Below are 16,021 nucleotides of genomic sequence, written 5' to 3' on the forward strand. Positions count from 1 at the left end.
CTTCTCCTTTGATCTGCAGGTGCTGAGCCACGTGACGTTGGGCATGGACCTGGAGGTGAGCCAACTGACCATCCACACTCAGCGACTTCTCTCCCTGCTGCTGGACCCCCCGGAGCCCATGGGGCGTGACTGGTGTCTGCTGGCCGTCACGCTCGGCCTCTCTGACTACCTGCCCACCCTCGACAAGGATGACTTGAAACAGGTGTCACAGACTCAGCGAGTTCTGGCCGAGTGGGTGCGCAGGTGTGAAGCAACAGTGCGCGACCTTGTGGTGCACCTCAAGGACTTGAACAGGATTGACGCCGTGGAAGCGATCCTGAGAACGACTCCCTCCTTCAGGACTTTGACCTACGAGGATCAGAGCACGGACGAAAGTGGTGGTGCGCACGGAACGGACGCTTCGACCAACACACTGTCCAACCTGTCTAGATGACCTGACGCGGGATCTTGTCACGGCCGACAGTGAACAAAACGGGTGGATTACACACAACGTCAACCACCTGATGAAGCAATCTCAAGTGGCACAGCGTGTCGTGGTTTTCAGGGATGCAGGAGACTTAAAACTGCAAGAATTTTTCACCGTGAGCTGGAAGTATCTTAGACATAATGAGGCTGATCTCTCTGATTTCATAATTGCAATGTTGCCTGCTGATTGAACGACCTGTGACACACAAGTCAAAAACAGCTCTTCTTCAGCATCACTCACAATTGGAATAATAAGAACAGACGCCATCATGTCAGCGTGTGTTGTATTGCTGCAGTTTTTCAACGAGAACTCAGCTTTCATTTGACAAGCTTCAGATTCAGTGGAAAGTTGCTGCCGTGAATTTGACTGTACACAGCTGTGTAGTGTTTGCTGTGTAAATGTCATGCACAAAACTATGATGCTTCCGTGGTGTGTTGTATTCTACACAAGTGCCAGTGATGATATTAAAGACCGTAATTGACATTGAAGCAGCATGCAGTTGGAGGGGTACAAACCAACATGGATATTACAAACTCCTTACAGTGTGTGCGCTTGGTTTTTTTTCCTGCAAAAGCTTGTTGCTTCATTTCCAAGCAAAATATTTCTGTCTGAACGCAACTTCAGACCTTTAACTGAATTATTTATTTACTCCAACATTTTCAGAAAGTGAAAAACTGCCCACACCTGAGTGATTATGTAAATAGTATGGTTTGCTTGACGACCCTCAGTGCGTGGGCAGTGGACACGCTCCATGTAGCATGGACTGGCTGTGCTTTGTGATCTGCTGAAATGTGCATACCACGCAAGCTGAAGTGAATGCATGATTTTCCCAGTATTCTTTTTATTTAGCTGTTTTTCCTTTGGGTGCACCTCGACTACAGTGGTAACACTGTCAGCGGCACAGTCTCTGCACTTTCAGTACAAGGATCGGTTCACTTCATGGAAGACTTGTGAAAAACAAAAGTGGGTGAAAGAAAATGGTTCCACATGAGGGAGAGCATCAAACTGGGAGCGAGCTATACATGTAAGTTCTTGTCAAGTGCAGAGCTTTCGTACATATCAACAATACCTTGGGATTATACTTCAAAGCCACAGGGCGAAAAGGAAAACGTGTAACTTCTTTTTTTATCTTCAAAACCACAGTTGGGAAACAGAATACTGGGATAGCCATATAACAATGGGACCACTTCATTTTTTTTCTGAACACTTTTTTTGTGCCCCAGTTTATTTGTAATCTCATTTCTGCTCAAAATCAACTGGCTCAACAGATGTAACCTTATTCTGTAGTTGGTGAGTTCTCCCACCATTTTTTTCTCTGTTTGGGTTTGATTAAGGGTTGGAATTAAATGGATTTGTTTACTGTTGACAGAGTCACTTCAACATACAGCCATTTGATTATAGTTCTAATCCCGTACGAAACGTTCTTATAAGAAATTGGACCCAATTTCATATAAGATTCTTATAAGAGTCTTGTATGACAATTTCATATATGTGGCTTATAGGTATTTTAAATGCAAATGAGGTAAATTCTTATAAGAAACTTATATGAATCATATATGAACCTATAACCTGAGCTCATATAGGTCTCTTATATGAATCTTATATTCTCTTATAAGAAAGCTATAGGTCTCTTATATGAAATGTTCATATATGAGACTTATAAGAATCTTATATGAAACCTACATCTCCCTTATAGGATTCTTATATGTCTCATATATGATATTTATATGTCTCATACTAGACACACGACCTTGACCTACATTTGTGTTTACAAGGGAAATAACACCTGCTTAACCCAATTTAACTGTCTTGACTTTGAATTATAATGAATCCAACTGCAAAATACCTTTTGGTTCAGTATATACATATCTTTACTGAAGTTGTGTTTATTTTGAGGGCAAAAACAAACAGATCTCTAAATCACTGGTCACAAGAAGAGGAGTAAGACATGCATTGTCCTCTTCAAATCCAATACTTTGAAACTTGAAATTATGAACAAGAAACAACAAACAAGTTACAGCCACAAATAATTTTCTTGAATATGCACAGCTGTCACAGTTTCTTGTTGCTTGAACCAAAGTAGTGCTGGTAAACATGATTTGATCACCTGATGCAGAACCAGAACTGTAAAGTAAAACAAATAATGGAGGGAAATTCTGGATTTTGAATAAAAACACAAACCTGTCAGTGTCAAGCTGTTGGGTTGGTTGGGCTGCCAGCCACCCACAAACATCAGCATGACATAAACATTCTCTTCACATATTCATACATCAAGTCCAATTATTTCTGTAAGAACTTTGCATTTTAGTCCTGCTCTTTCACTGATTTTCTGCTAAACATCCTCACAGAGCTGCTGTCACAAAGATGGCCGTTCAGTCAGGGGGAGATAATGCTCAAGGCAAACCATCCACTTCCTGTTCATATATGAAACATATATGAAAGCCAGTATTGCCAGTAATTCAGTATTGTCCAATATTTTTTCTAAGTCCTGAATTCTCCTATGCAGAAACTATTAGTGATGATTCATATAAGAGTCATATAAGATTCATATAAGAGTCATATAAGATTCATATAAGAAACATATAAGAGAACTATAGGTTTCTGGAAGTGCAGGTTCTCATATATGATTCATATATGATTCTTATATGAATTGGGGTCTTTTTCATATAAGAGACTTATAAGAAACCTATTCCTACAACTGACATACATAGCTTTTTACTTGTCATATATGAAACTTATATGTTTCTTATAAGAAACTTATAGGTTTCTTATATGTCTCTTATATGTTCATATATGTTCATTTCGTACGGGATGGTACATGTGTACGGGTTTTTTAAAGGTGAAATAAACTAACAAATGTGAGAGAGAGAGAGAGAGAGAGAGAGTGTTCTTTGGCAGATGCAGGTGATACCATTGCCACATTATTATATATATAAAGGATTCATTCATAGTTCAACCGGTGTTACACTTGAAAGAGGGTTTGGGTATTTCTATATGCATCCATACAAGTCTCAGACACAGATTCCAGTGGAAATTAATGAAAAACCAGGCAAGTGACATTTTTTGTTGTTGTAGCTAACACCATTGCCACTTCAGTACATTCAGCCAGTTTTATGCTTAAAATCTGTAAAAGTTGTCTCCCAAACAGTGGTATAAATTAATACTGGGCTTGAAAGAAACATGGGAAGTCTTGCCTGTAAAGGTAAACAATCTTATCTACCTCATCCTTGGTTGCAAATGTTTGCACAGACATGACTTGTAGTAAAGAAGTTAAACAAAGGTTGAAAATTGATCACTTACTTTTTCATTTATTTTCACAGTCTTTTGCAATTTGCCAAAGGGAGAGTTAATTGGAATTGTGTCATCTTCTCCAGTGATGTAAGGAACCACCACTGTAGTTATGTTAATTTTTTCGGGGTCTGAAATATTTAAGCTTGATGACTGAATATCTGGGACAGTTCTGTCGACGCTTCATCTCTTTATGTTACGTACTGCTTTTGTTTTTTGTTTTTGTTTTGTTGTTGATACTTTATAACACAAAGTAAATGCCAATTACATTTTGATTATGACCAAAATGAATATCTGTTTGTTTTGATGCATTGATTCTTATTAGAACTGTGGAATTTTTTTAATTTAGTTGCATAGTCAGTCGCATAACCTCAAATGGTGCTCAATCTGTTTAACATGAAAGCGTACAAGTTTCTGATTGATTTTTTTCTGTACGCAGACAGAATAGGTACAAATGCAGTTTTGATAAGCAGAATATTTTTGGTGAGAATACCTCATTTCACACTCAATGGATAGAATATATCTTTGGAATATAAATGTGGCAGAGTTTATCAGGAAAATATGATCTGATAACATGGGTGCACTAATGTGGCCATGCCAGAACTACGGTGTCCATTAATTTGTTCTGCGTTTGAGCAGGCAGGTTTGGAAAGAAAATTTAGATCTGAAGCAAGAAAGAGTGATGATAATTCCATGGTACTGGTGATTCTGGAAGGGTTTCAGGCATGGTCAACACCTATACACCAGTGTGAAGAGGAAAGTTACGGATGAGCTACATTTTTTTTTATTTGAACATGACAGTGTCAAATGTAGCGTGCGTTTTATTTGATAAAGCAAAGCGGTACATACCCACAAATACAGTACATACATATAGTGTGCCTTCGATGCATTATTTTACAAGGATTCCGTTTTCCCAAACCTAAATATTCCAGACCATTTTCTTTTCATAATCATTACATACACACCAAATTTGACCAAGGTTATCCCGATTCTTGCAACACGATGCATTATTCTCAACATTCTCTACAGTATCAATTGTCATCAGTTTTCATTTTTGATTTGAATGTGAGATTTTAAAAGTGACATATATATAAATGCGCCGAGAACAAATATCTTTCAATCAAACTGACTCTGGTGTTATCATGACTGTGCCATTAAATGTTGTGTATAGATTATTTTCAAACTGTAATCTGGTAAAGGTACATCTTTTTGGCCATACATTTTAATATCAGATTCTCATTTCCATTAACTTCTGAATTTTCAAAATCTATTTGAAAGACATGTTTGAAAGTAACCAGTCAGTTATCATGTAGGTTTTTTGACTCACATGCGAAGCAAAAGTGAGTCTATGTCCTCACCCGAGTCGTCCGTCCGTCCGGCCGGCCGGCCGGCCGGAAAACTTTAACGTTGGATATTTCTTGGACACTATTCAGTCTATCAGTACCAAATTTGGCAAGATGGTGTATGATGACAAGGCCCCAAAAAAACATACATAGCATCTTGACCTTGCTTCAAGGTCAAGGTCGCAGGGGCCATAAATGTTGTCTAAAAAACAGCTATTTTTCACATTTTCTCTGAAGTTTTTGAGATTCAATACCTCACCTAATATATATGATATATAGGGCAAAGTAAGCCCCATCTTTTGATACCAGTTTGGTTTACCTTGCTTCAAGGTCAAGGTCACAGGAGCTCTTCAAAGTTGGATTGTATACATATTTTGAAGTGACCTTGACCCTGAACTATGGAAGATAACTGTTTCAAACTTAAAAATTATGTGGGGCACATGTTATCCTTTCATCATAGGTCACTTTGACCCTTATGAAATGTGACCAAAATAAGGTAGTGAACCACTAAAAGTGACCATATCTCATGGTAGAAAGAGCCAATAAGCACCATTATACTTCCTATGTCTTGAATTAACAGCTTTGTGTTGCATGACCTTGGATGACCTTGACCTTGGGTCAAGGTCACATGTATTTTGGTAGGAAAAATGTGTAAAGCAGTTCTTAGTGTATGTCATTGCTAGGTTTAGTTATTTGACCTTGACCCTGAAGGTCAAGGTCATGTCAAGGTCAAGCATGTGAGTCGTATGGGCTTTGCCCTTCTTGTTTTTCATACTGTACCACAGTGTTCAGCATTAAACACCATACTTTTGTAAATCAACCATGTTAGAAAAGACGTTAGGTTTTCATGGGTTGTGTAAGAGTTGCGCGCCTTGAATATAAGATACAACATTGCGGTTGATTAGTGTTTTAAGGGGCGTAACACCCCTTCCGCAGCCCGTAACTCCAGCAGTTACTTCCTGAAAAGGACTAACTCTTGGACCTGTCTGAAATATTTGTCCAAGCATGAGGACCAGGTACATGATCGCATCACTGAGACATTCCTAAAAGAGTATAACATACAGTCTCATCTCTGTTGAAAGGAAATGTCAAACTTGTCATAAAACTGATACTGATGATAAGGTTGCTGTGAATTCTCGCACCTGTACATCAAGAGTTTTGACTTTGAATAATCATTTGGTGCTATCTTTCTGTCTGACTTTGAGAAACCTCTCGTTAAGTGTTTAAAATGAATATGACTTAGTCGTAGTAGACGAGGACATGCAGTCTGTACAACAAATGCTACATGTGTTTTTCTTTTTAATTTGAAACATCTTGGCAGGGAAGTTTTACAGGCTTCATAATATGCACACTGCAGTACTGTACCACAATATGCAAGAGTTTAACTATAAGGGAAAGCTTTACGTGTACTTTAATTTGCATGTGTTTTGACACATTTGAGTTTTACTGTCATCTCTATTCACAATAAAAAAAAAATCCAGTGTACCTTAGTACAGCACTGATTTCTTCGTAGATGATTTTGTTTTTGTTTTTGTCAGAAAATGTGATCATTAAAAAACGTAGCAACTCCGAGTTGGGACAATAAAGATACTACGTATTCTTTTCATTTCTTCCAAGTTGATTTTTCTCGACCAGTTAACACCATGAAAAATTGAATTTGCTGCATCTGGACTCTTCCATTTTTTTCAATGGAAAAGTTTTGTAGTTTTGCACTTATTTTTTATGCTGCATACCTGCTTGGATCAAATGCTAATGTGAAAACTTTCGTGTACATTTTCCCTCATGAATATGCATAAGACAATTTTATGGCATTTGAAATGGACAAAAAATAATTTATTTTCCTGGAATAAATTATCCAATAAAAAGAAACTGTGTTTTCTGATGTTCTGACTTTACATGTCTCTCTGTCAGTCTGTGTGTGTGTTTGTGTGTAAGCTTGTGTGTGTATCTCTCTCTCTATCTATCTCTCTATCTCTCAATCTTGATCTCTCTCTTCCAATCCTCTGATCACACCACTAAAGTTACAAGGGCTTAAAAAAAATCCCTGGATCTGCTTTACTCTCCCTGTCTATTTCTCTCTTTTTGTGCATGTGTGTGTGTTTTAGAGAGAGGATGGGGGAAGGATATGACATTGATAGAATGCTATGAGGTTTCTTTAGTATTTTGTTCTTGACGTATTCAGTTTTTTGCATAAACACGCGATCGATCATGCCTTTACACACAGACATGCCCGCATGTGCACATTTGTACTCACACACACACATATACACATACACACACACACACATACACACACCCTCGCGCCCCCTAATTGGTTTAGAGGCGCGTCCCCTGGGTGGTGGATGGGGGAGCCTTCTCTACTAACTTCTGAGAGAAGGTCGCATCACTCTCGATGCCGTGAACATAAAGTTAGGATCTTTTTCTTGTTTCTTCTCTATTTCTGCCTCCCCAAAGTCCTTTTACTTTCCTTTTCTCACCCATAAAATTCTTCACTTATTACCCTTGTTAAGTGGTTCTTGTATAAAATATAGTCAATGTTTGTAAAGATTTTAGTCAAGCAGTATGTAAGAAATGTTTAGTCCTTTGTACTGGAAACTTGCATTCTCCCAGTAAGGTCATATATTGTACTACGTTGCAAGCCCCTGGAGCAATTTTTTGATTAGTGCTTTTGTGAACAAGAAACACTTAACAAGTGGCTCTATCCCATCTCCCCCCTTTCCCCTATCCCATCTCCCCCCTTTCCCTCGTCGCGATATAACCTTCGTGGTTGAAAACGACGTTAAACACCAAATAAAGAAAGAAAGAAAGACACACACACACACACACACACACACACACACACACACACACACACATACACACACACCCACATACACACACCCACATACACACACCCACATACACACACACACACATACACACATACACACACACACACACACACACATACACACAACACACAGTCTTCTGGTCAACAACCCCTGAAAATTTGTTTGCTCTTTGTCTATAATCTTGTTTAACATTTTTTTTTTACTGATAAACCGTTCAACTTTTCATTGAAACCACTGAAACTGAAGATATCACATGTATATGTTCTCAAGTCTTGCTGTACAGTAGTACCTGCGATTGAAGGGTGAACGGATACCCTTGGAACCTGCCGAAAATGCAGGTTGCCTGTCATGACAGGTATGTTTAGAGAGATGTAATGGTCAAAGGTACAATAGCAGGAGTCCTTTCAAAGGAGCTGTCCTCTCATCGGAGGGGATTCATAGTGCACCTAGCACTGTATACCACTCAGTGTAATTGATGTTTAAACACAGACAAAGAATGAACTTAGATTACAGTGTGTGTGTGTGTGTGTTTATGTGCGTGCGTGCTTGCTTGCGAGCGTGTGTGTGTGTGTGTGTGTGTGTGTGTGTGTGTGTGTGTGTCGTTGTCGGTGTGTATCAGTGTGCATGTGCGTGTCTGTGTGCTGTTCTGTCTATGTGTTTGTTTTTTAGATGTCTATGTTCGGTACCCAATTATTAAGCTGTGCTTATCTTTATGTCAGTAGAGTTCAGAGCGTGACACTGGTGCATTTAGTTCTTTTATCTGGGTCAGCTATCTTTGGACATCACACTTCTGATAGCAGCGGGTTGTTTTGACAACTTGATTGCAACACAGAGAACCTGACCTTTCTGTCTGAAGGAACGTCTAGCTAGGTTTGAAAAACAGCCTTGTTGTTTCATTCTTTAAAATACAACATTAAACTATTTTGAAAACTCAGCGTTCTGTTAAAGGAAGTGCACCTTTTGCATTTCATGTACTAATACAACTGCAGCGTGCTTGCAATGAACAAAAGTGGGCAACTTGGGTGTTGTTTTCCTTTTTTCTGTTTCTGTTTTTGCTGCCTGCTCCTAACACTGAATTAGTTCAAAAGCGATGATAACGAAAGAAAATGCTCTTCTCTCACAAAAGAAACAATATTTGCGATAGTGTCAATTTCCTTTTCTTTACTTTCTTCTCATAAAACTCTCACCTATTGCTTGAAGTCATGGTGTCTCTTTTCAAATGCCTTCGAAATGTTTTGATTTTCTTTATTTTCTTTTTTTCTGAACTTGTGCAAAGTGCTGCAAGAAAAATCAAACATTACGGCTCATGTTAGTATGCGGCCAGTTTTGTTTTGTTTCTTCACAGGTAGGTACTAAACATCTGTACAGCAGCACAATATACGTTAATTGGATCTGTGATCCAAACATGGCTTTTGGTCAATCGAGATGGAAGTTTATTCCACAAGCCCGTAGGGCGAGTGGAATAAACTGCCATCGAGATTGACCAAAAGGCATGTTTGGATCACAGATCCAATTAACATATATATCTCGACATTCACTGGTCTTAGGGTTTTTGTTTTCAAAGAAGAAAGAAACTTGCTTGAACACGGACCACTTCTCCGAGCAAAATCAACAAACCTAATTCCACCTCAAGGTCTCGGCCAACCAAGACTATGGCATACTCGCAGCAAAGCCGCCGAATGTTACCGTAAACCAAAAATAGTGACGTAAGAGAATAGAATGTCGTCTTTTGATTTGGAACGTGACGTGTTTCAGAACTTCTTCTGGACAACTCGGATGGTCTTCTGCGCAGTGGTTGGCACAAGATTCTTTTTCTTCTTCGACAGTTCATCCTCTGATACTGTAGCAAAACGATTCATCTTTTTTTTCACTTTCGAGTATGCGGACGACTGAACTTGACCGCTAAAAAGTAGTCCTTTCGGTATTATTACGCCGAGTCTGAACATGAGGTCTGAACATTGTTTTTAGGCAGGATCTAGGTGAAAGCGAGGCTGTTCTTATTTCTGTGTACAGTCGAGAGAGAGAGAAACACATGTCGAGACATTATTTCTCTGTGAGATAATAACGTATTATTGTATTGTATTGTATTGTATTGTATTGTATTCGCTTATGTCGTTCATTATTTCCTCCACTTTTTATTTTCAGGTGGTCAGCAATGGACGTCAAAATATTCTTGACTGTATCCATACTTGTGAGCACAGCAACAGCGCTACTGTTTGAACCAGACCCATGCCCTGACGACAATCATTGCACATGCGCCGGATTCAGCGTCACGTGCAAAGAAGGAGGGCTGAACGATGTGCCCGTGTTTACAGTCACAGGGCTAAGGTCATTATATAACAAAGTGTGTGTGTGGGGGGGGGAGGTTTGTGTGTGTCGGGGGGGGGGGGGGTAGAGTGAGCAGGAGGTTGGGGGAGATGTGTGTGTGTGTGTGTGAGAATGTACATGTATGTATTAGTTTAAGCATGTGTCTCTGATGGGGTTTCATAGTAAGAATACTTGAAGCCATAGGCGCCTGGTTACAGTGAGAGACAGAGACAGACAGACAGACACCACAGACAGACACCACAGACAGACAGACAGACACCACAGACAGCCACCACAGACAGACAGACACCACAGACAGACACCACAGACAGACAGACACCACAGACAGACACCACAGACAGACACCACAGACAGACAGACACCACAGACAGACACCACAGACAGACACCACAGACAGACACCACAGACAGACAGACACCACAGACAGACAGACACCACACGGACAGACAGACACCACAGACAGACAGACACCACAGACACGAGACAGACAGACACTACACGGACAGACAGACAGACAGACATCACAGACAGACAGACACCACAGACAGACAGACAGACACCACAGACAGACAGACATACAGACACCACAGACAGACAGACAGACAGACAGACTGACAGACACCACAGACAGACAGACACCACAGACACCACAGACAGACAGACAGACACCACAGACAGACACCACAGACAGACAGACACCACAGACAGACAGACACCACAGACAGACAGACAGACAGACACCACAGACAGACAGACACCACAGACAGACAGACAGACACCACAGACAGACACCACAGACAGACAGACAGACACCACAGACAGACAGACACCACAGACAGACAGACAGACAGACACCACAGACAGACAGACAGACAGACAGACATACGGACAGACAGACAGACACCACACTGAGACAGGGTGCGAGATTTACAATATTCCATCACTAACGATTCACGATCACTTTGTCAGCACTGAAAACCTCAACAACTCTTCCATCCAGGTACACTCTTCTGGACCTATCTAACAACAACATCAGCACCATTCCGTCAGCAGCCTTCAGCAGCATCACGACAACGACAATAGATCTCAGCCACAACCCGCTGCAAACTGTTGCCAATGATGCATTTCAGGTCAAGATTTCACGTTCGTCTTTGAAATGGGTTATTCTCCAGAGCTGTGTACCAGCTAGGGGAAACTATGTTACGAAGGTGATATGTCTTAACTTAACTGAGACATTTTAACCATGCACATTTCATACTGGTTCCATACATAGCCTTGGCCTGCAGAGAAAGAAGTATAAATACTTGCACATTTTGTTTGTCTACGTTCAGTAAATTACAAGGGTTTAAAGTACATCACCTTCCTAACATGGAAACCAAAGGATGGGACAATTAAAAAAACCTAAAAAATAAATATATACAAGGCACGATTAAATGAAAATTATTTTAAAAAAATGACAATGACAGGGTGCCGAGGCCACGGTGGCGAACCTACAGCTAGAGGACTGCGGGCTGACGGAGGTGCCCAACGCCGTGGCCATGTTGACGAGGCTGAAGACCCTCAACTTACGTCACAACCCCCTCATCACCACCCTGCCTGGAGGCGTGCTGGCCTCGGTCGGCTTGACGTTGGAAACACTGGACTTCAGCAACACGGGTAAGGCCTGTTTCTTCTTTAGGTGGATTTCCGTGACGGAGATATAATATAATATATCAATAAGGAACACTTATCAATCACCCCTTCTAATCAAAGCTCACGGCGATGTACAATAGCAACAGCGTGCATACACACACACACACACACACACACACACACACACACTGACACACACACACAAACACACACGTAAGGTGTTTTCCAGTCCAACAACAGGCAAGAGATCTAAGGAACAAGTGAATAAGTACAAGGTTGTCGTCAGCAAGACTGAGACTGGTCTTTTTTGCACAGAATCAAATGACGACATTTATAACAAATTTTCGGTGGGCAAAGCATTTCTCAACAGGGAAAACGTCTGTGGAAGATGCAAGGGGAAAAGTGAAGAAACCACCTGTAACCGACAATAAAATGGTGTCCCATGTGCAACGGTTAGTTGATGAAGATCCCCGAGTGAGCAGTCATTTTATCGCCGAAACACTGGACATTTCGTCGTCGTCTGTCTTGAGAGTTTTAAAACACAAACTTGGATACACAAAGGTGTGCGCGCGATGGGTACCACATTTCCTCACTGAAGAGAACAAGAGGTGTAGGGTTACGTTTGCCCAACGGCTACTCAAGATATACGACGGATGTGATCAAAAACGCTTGGATGAGATCGTGACTGGAGACGAAACTTGGGTGTACTTCTTTGAGCCAAAAAGAAAAGCTCAAAACAAAGCATGGATAAAAAAAAGGTGCCAATGCCCCTCGGATCGTGCGAAAAAGTCGCTCCGGCAAGAAGGTTTTATACACAATATTTTATAACACAAAGGGCGTCATTTTTCAAAAACCACGCGAAAAAGGCAGAAGCATCACTGGGGTGTACTACAAGGAAAAAGTTCTTGCTGGCATCGTTCGTTACTACAAGAGAGCCAGACCAACTACAGGATTGAAAGGGATCAAATTACTTCATGATAACGCACCTGCTCACAAATCCAAGGTGGTGAAAGAGTACCTGGAGGAAGAAAACTTTGAAACTTTGCCACATCCTCCCTACTCTCCTGATCTTGCACCCTGTCACTTTTTTTTGTTTCCTCATCTGAAAAGACAATTGGCTGGGCGTCGATTTGACAGTCGATCAGCCCTCGGATCGGCTGTTTTCCAGTGTCTGAACCAGGTGCCAAAAAACGACTTCAAACGGTCATTTCTTGACTGGGTCCAACGACTTAAACTGTGTGTAGCCGCTGAGGGAGAATACTTCGAGGGTTTGAAATAAAAAACAACTGTATCATCTAAAGATTTCCCGGTTTTTGAGACCAGTCTCAGTCTTGGTGACGACAACCTTGTAAAGCACGCATTCTCACAGTTTTTGTTGTTTTTGTTTTAGATTGTCAATTATTTTATGATTTATTTTTAACATGGATTTAAAGCCATCTTGACGAATACATATACTGATTCTCCTCTCCTGACAGGCATCAGACTGTGGCCTAAGTCCCTGACGGCGTCTATCCGCCTGAAGAAGCTGCTGTCATCGGGCAACCATCTGACGTCAATCCCCGATGACGCGTTCCTGACGTTTGCCCCCACCCTGGACTATCTCGACATCTCCTACAACGCATTCCGCTCCTTCCCTGACGCTGTCAACAACCTGAGGGTGCTCAAATACCTCGACCTCTCCTTCAACCTCTTTGGGACCATTCCCGTGGGTAAGGATCATGTTTCAGTTGGATAGGGAGGCGTATGGGTCAGGAGATGTCCCGGGGTTTTTCAATTGATTACTTTTTTTCTCTCCAGATAACCAGGTTTGTCCTTGAACATCCTCGGGAATATCCCCTTGGGTACAAACAAAAAAACTTTAAAAAGAAATGTTAGAATGTATATAAAATGTGTGTTGTCCACACAAAAAACAAAAAAAGACTACAGAAGATTGGATGCAAAAGGTAAAGGAAATGATTTCCAATCCTGTACACCCTCTTACAGAAGGCCCCGGTGGTATGGGCTTGGCATGTCTGTCGCGTACCGGATCACCGCATCCCAAAGAGGCTCCTCTACGGCGAACTCTTTTAGAAAATACGTGCTGTTGAGGGGGGGGGGGGGGAGTTTCGAGAACTGCCTAAAACCATCTCTAAAAGACTTCAGCACAGGTTCACAGTACCTCAAGTGCCGTACATGTGGGAGAGGATTCCTCGTCCGGATATACATACCTCATCAGACACCTCCGGACCCACCAGAACAGACAAGCCAGTCCTGAACCTGGATCTTCGACATCGAAGCCGGACGAACAATAACAATAACAAGTTCATACACAGAAAGTTAATAATGACCTCATCATAAAAAAGAAAAATATTGGACCAAAAAGTAAAAAAGAGTGGCTTGAATGACACATTTTTGAATTACTGGCATCACGTGCCGTCATTCCTTACTTTCTACCATCCTGAAGAAGGCAGTGACAAGCTGTCAAAATATTGATTAAGAATGTAACAACAATGGTTACTGTTGTGTTCTCTTTTTGTTTAAATGACACATTTTCTCTCTGATTTATTCATGTTGAATGTGTTCAGGCAAGTTCACATACTGCCGCCACACCCTGCAGACGCTGTACCTGGTGCACGTGTTTTTGAGAGAGATCCCGCCGGGCCTGAGAGACCTGTCTGCCCTGCAGAACCTCTACCTCAGCTACAACCCCATCGCCTCTGCAGCGGCTGACGTCTTCCATGGCAGGATTTCCACCTCCCTCAAGGCGAGCGATAGCTGGGCAGGGGCTGGTGGTCTGGGAGAGATTTTGCGGTTGATTTATTTTCCCTGTTGAGACGAACTTGGGGTAGGTTTAGGAGGAGAGAGAGAGGGAGAGAGAAAGAGAGAGAAAGAGAGAGAGAGAGAGAGAGAGAGAGAGAGAGAGAGAGAGAGAGAGAAAGAGAGAGAGAGAGAAAGAGAGAGAGAGAGTGTGTGTTTGTTTGTGTGTGTGTGTGTTTAGTGTATTTTTTTGTTGGGGGGTATTGTGAAGTATTGTGAAGTATTGTCAGACCGTGGGCTCCAGGCTTCGTAAATCATTAAATGAGTGAGAATTAAAGCGTTGTACTAAATATAGAGGCCCTCAAAATGATAAATTCGTAATTTCAGTTCATTTGTTCCTTCGCAATTGTGTTGGCTTTGTCAGAGTCCGCAATGTATAAAAGCATTGAACTTACTTCTTTCATTACGATTGCTTTCTATCCTTGACAGGTGCTTCACATGGACAAGACTCTGCTGTCGTCAGTCCCAACGGCGCTGCACTACCTGACAGCTCTGAAGGAGCTCAACATTACCTGGAACCGCATCCAGTACCTGGACAACTACGTCATCGACCTACCTGGCTTGGAGGTGCTCTACCTGGACAAGAACCCCATCGTCAACGTCAAGTTTGCTGCCTTCTCTGGACTCCCCGCTCTCAAGCAGCTCTACATGAGGAACACCTCTTTGGCCTTTGTACCCAACGCTGCGCTCGCCCAGGCCAAGAGCCTGCTTCTTGTGGATCTGTCCTTCAACCACTTTGAGGCCCTGTATGACTACGGATTTCCTGGCATGTCTGGTCTCCATCAGCTCGTGTTGGCTGGTAACCCTTTGTCCAACATTTCCGATAACGCTTTGGCTGATCTGACCGGAGTGACCACTCTCGACCTTGAGAACTGTCTTCTGACCGGTATCCCCAAGGCCGTACAACAGATGCATGCGCTGCGTACAATAAAGGTTGAGGGGAATAGCATCAACTGCACCTGTGATAACTTGGCTTGGGTGGAAATATGGAGGGCTAATTCTGGTTTGATCGCTAAGGTTGAAGGTAACTGCGCTGGCAACGACACTGTTGCCATACAGTACTTCATTGACAATGATGGGCGATCATGCTCATAAGTGGATCATGTCATGAAATCAGCGTTCTTGTGCTATTTCCTTTTCTTTCAGGCCTCAGCCAAGGTTGCAATGAGTGAGTATGTTTTAGGAGTTACATTTGTTGGAAATTAAATAAATGACAAAACTTTCTATATCTAATTTTCTTGTCTGTCTTTTAGAACTTATACTAGCTGCACGTTTAAGATTCTGCATAAATTATCTTGCTCTTGTGAATAAAAAAAAAGTCACACACACACACACAC

At 41.5% G+C, this 16,021-nt stretch overlaps 2 protein-coding genes across 5 annotated transcripts in view; both read left to right on the top strand.

Moving 5' to 3' along the window:
* LOC138948490 (death-associated protein kinase 1-like) overlaps positions 1-6,979 on the top strand; it is a 159,485-nt gene extending 152,506 nt beyond the window's left edge. For both annotated transcript variants that reach the window (XM_070320046.1, XM_070320052.1), the window contains one exon: positions 20-6,979. In XM_070320046.1, the coding sequence (XP_070176147.1) occupies positions 20-433 (414 nt within the window). In that variant the 3' untranslated portion in view covers positions 434-6,979. The remainder of the gene's footprint in view (positions 1-19) is intronic.
* A 1,701-nt stretch (positions 6,980-8,680) lies between these two features.
* On the top strand, positions 8,681-15,908 carry LOC138948517 (leucine-rich repeats and immunoglobulin-like domains protein 3). Of its 3 annotated transcripts, none has more exons than XM_070320071.1 (7): positions 8,681-8,798; positions 10,074-10,256; positions 11,257-11,386; positions 11,723-11,912; positions 13,364-13,597; positions 14,453-14,631; positions 15,114-15,908. In XM_070320071.1, exons 2-7 carry the CDS (start codon positions 10,084-10,086, stop codon positions 15,777-15,779), a joined length of 1,572 nt encoding a protein of 523 aa, XP_070176172.1. In that variant the 5' UTR covers positions 8,681-8,798; positions 10,074-10,083; the 3' UTR covers positions 15,780-15,908. The 3 variants fall into 3 exon arrangements, with proteins under 3 accessions (XP_070176172.1, XP_070176178.1, XP_070176182.1); XM_070320077.1 differs by lacking the exon at positions 8,681-8,798 and adding an exon at positions 8,855-8,937; XM_070320081.1 differs by lacking the exon at positions 8,681-8,798 and adding an exon at positions 8,973-9,273.
* The last annotated feature ends 113 nt before the right edge of the window (positions 15,909-16,021 follow it).

The sequence above is a fragment of the Littorina saxatilis genome, linkage group LG1 (genome assembly GCF_037325665.1).
Source record: "Littorina saxatilis isolate snail1 linkage group LG1, US_GU_Lsax_2.0, whole genome shotgun sequence".
Lineage (NCBI taxonomy): Eukaryota > Metazoa > Mollusca > Gastropoda > Littorinimorpha > Littorinidae > Littorina > Littorina saxatilis.

What these genes read in the sequence shown, in the direction of transcription:
- LOC138948517 (XM_070320071.1), top strand. Translation starts at nt 10,084, where the DNA reads ATGGACGTCAAAATATTCTTGACTGTATCCATACTTGTGAGCACAGCA. An exon ending in CTTTGGGACCATTCCCGTGG is followed by an intron (nt 13,598 to 14,452) that starts GTAAGGATCATG and finishes GAATGTGTTCAG; the next exon opens with GCAAGTTCACATACTGCCGC. An exon ending in GGATTTCCACCTCCCTCAAG is followed by an intron (nt 14,632 to 15,113) that starts GCGAGCGATAGC and finishes TATCCTTGACAG; the next exon opens with GTGCTTCACATGGACAAGAC.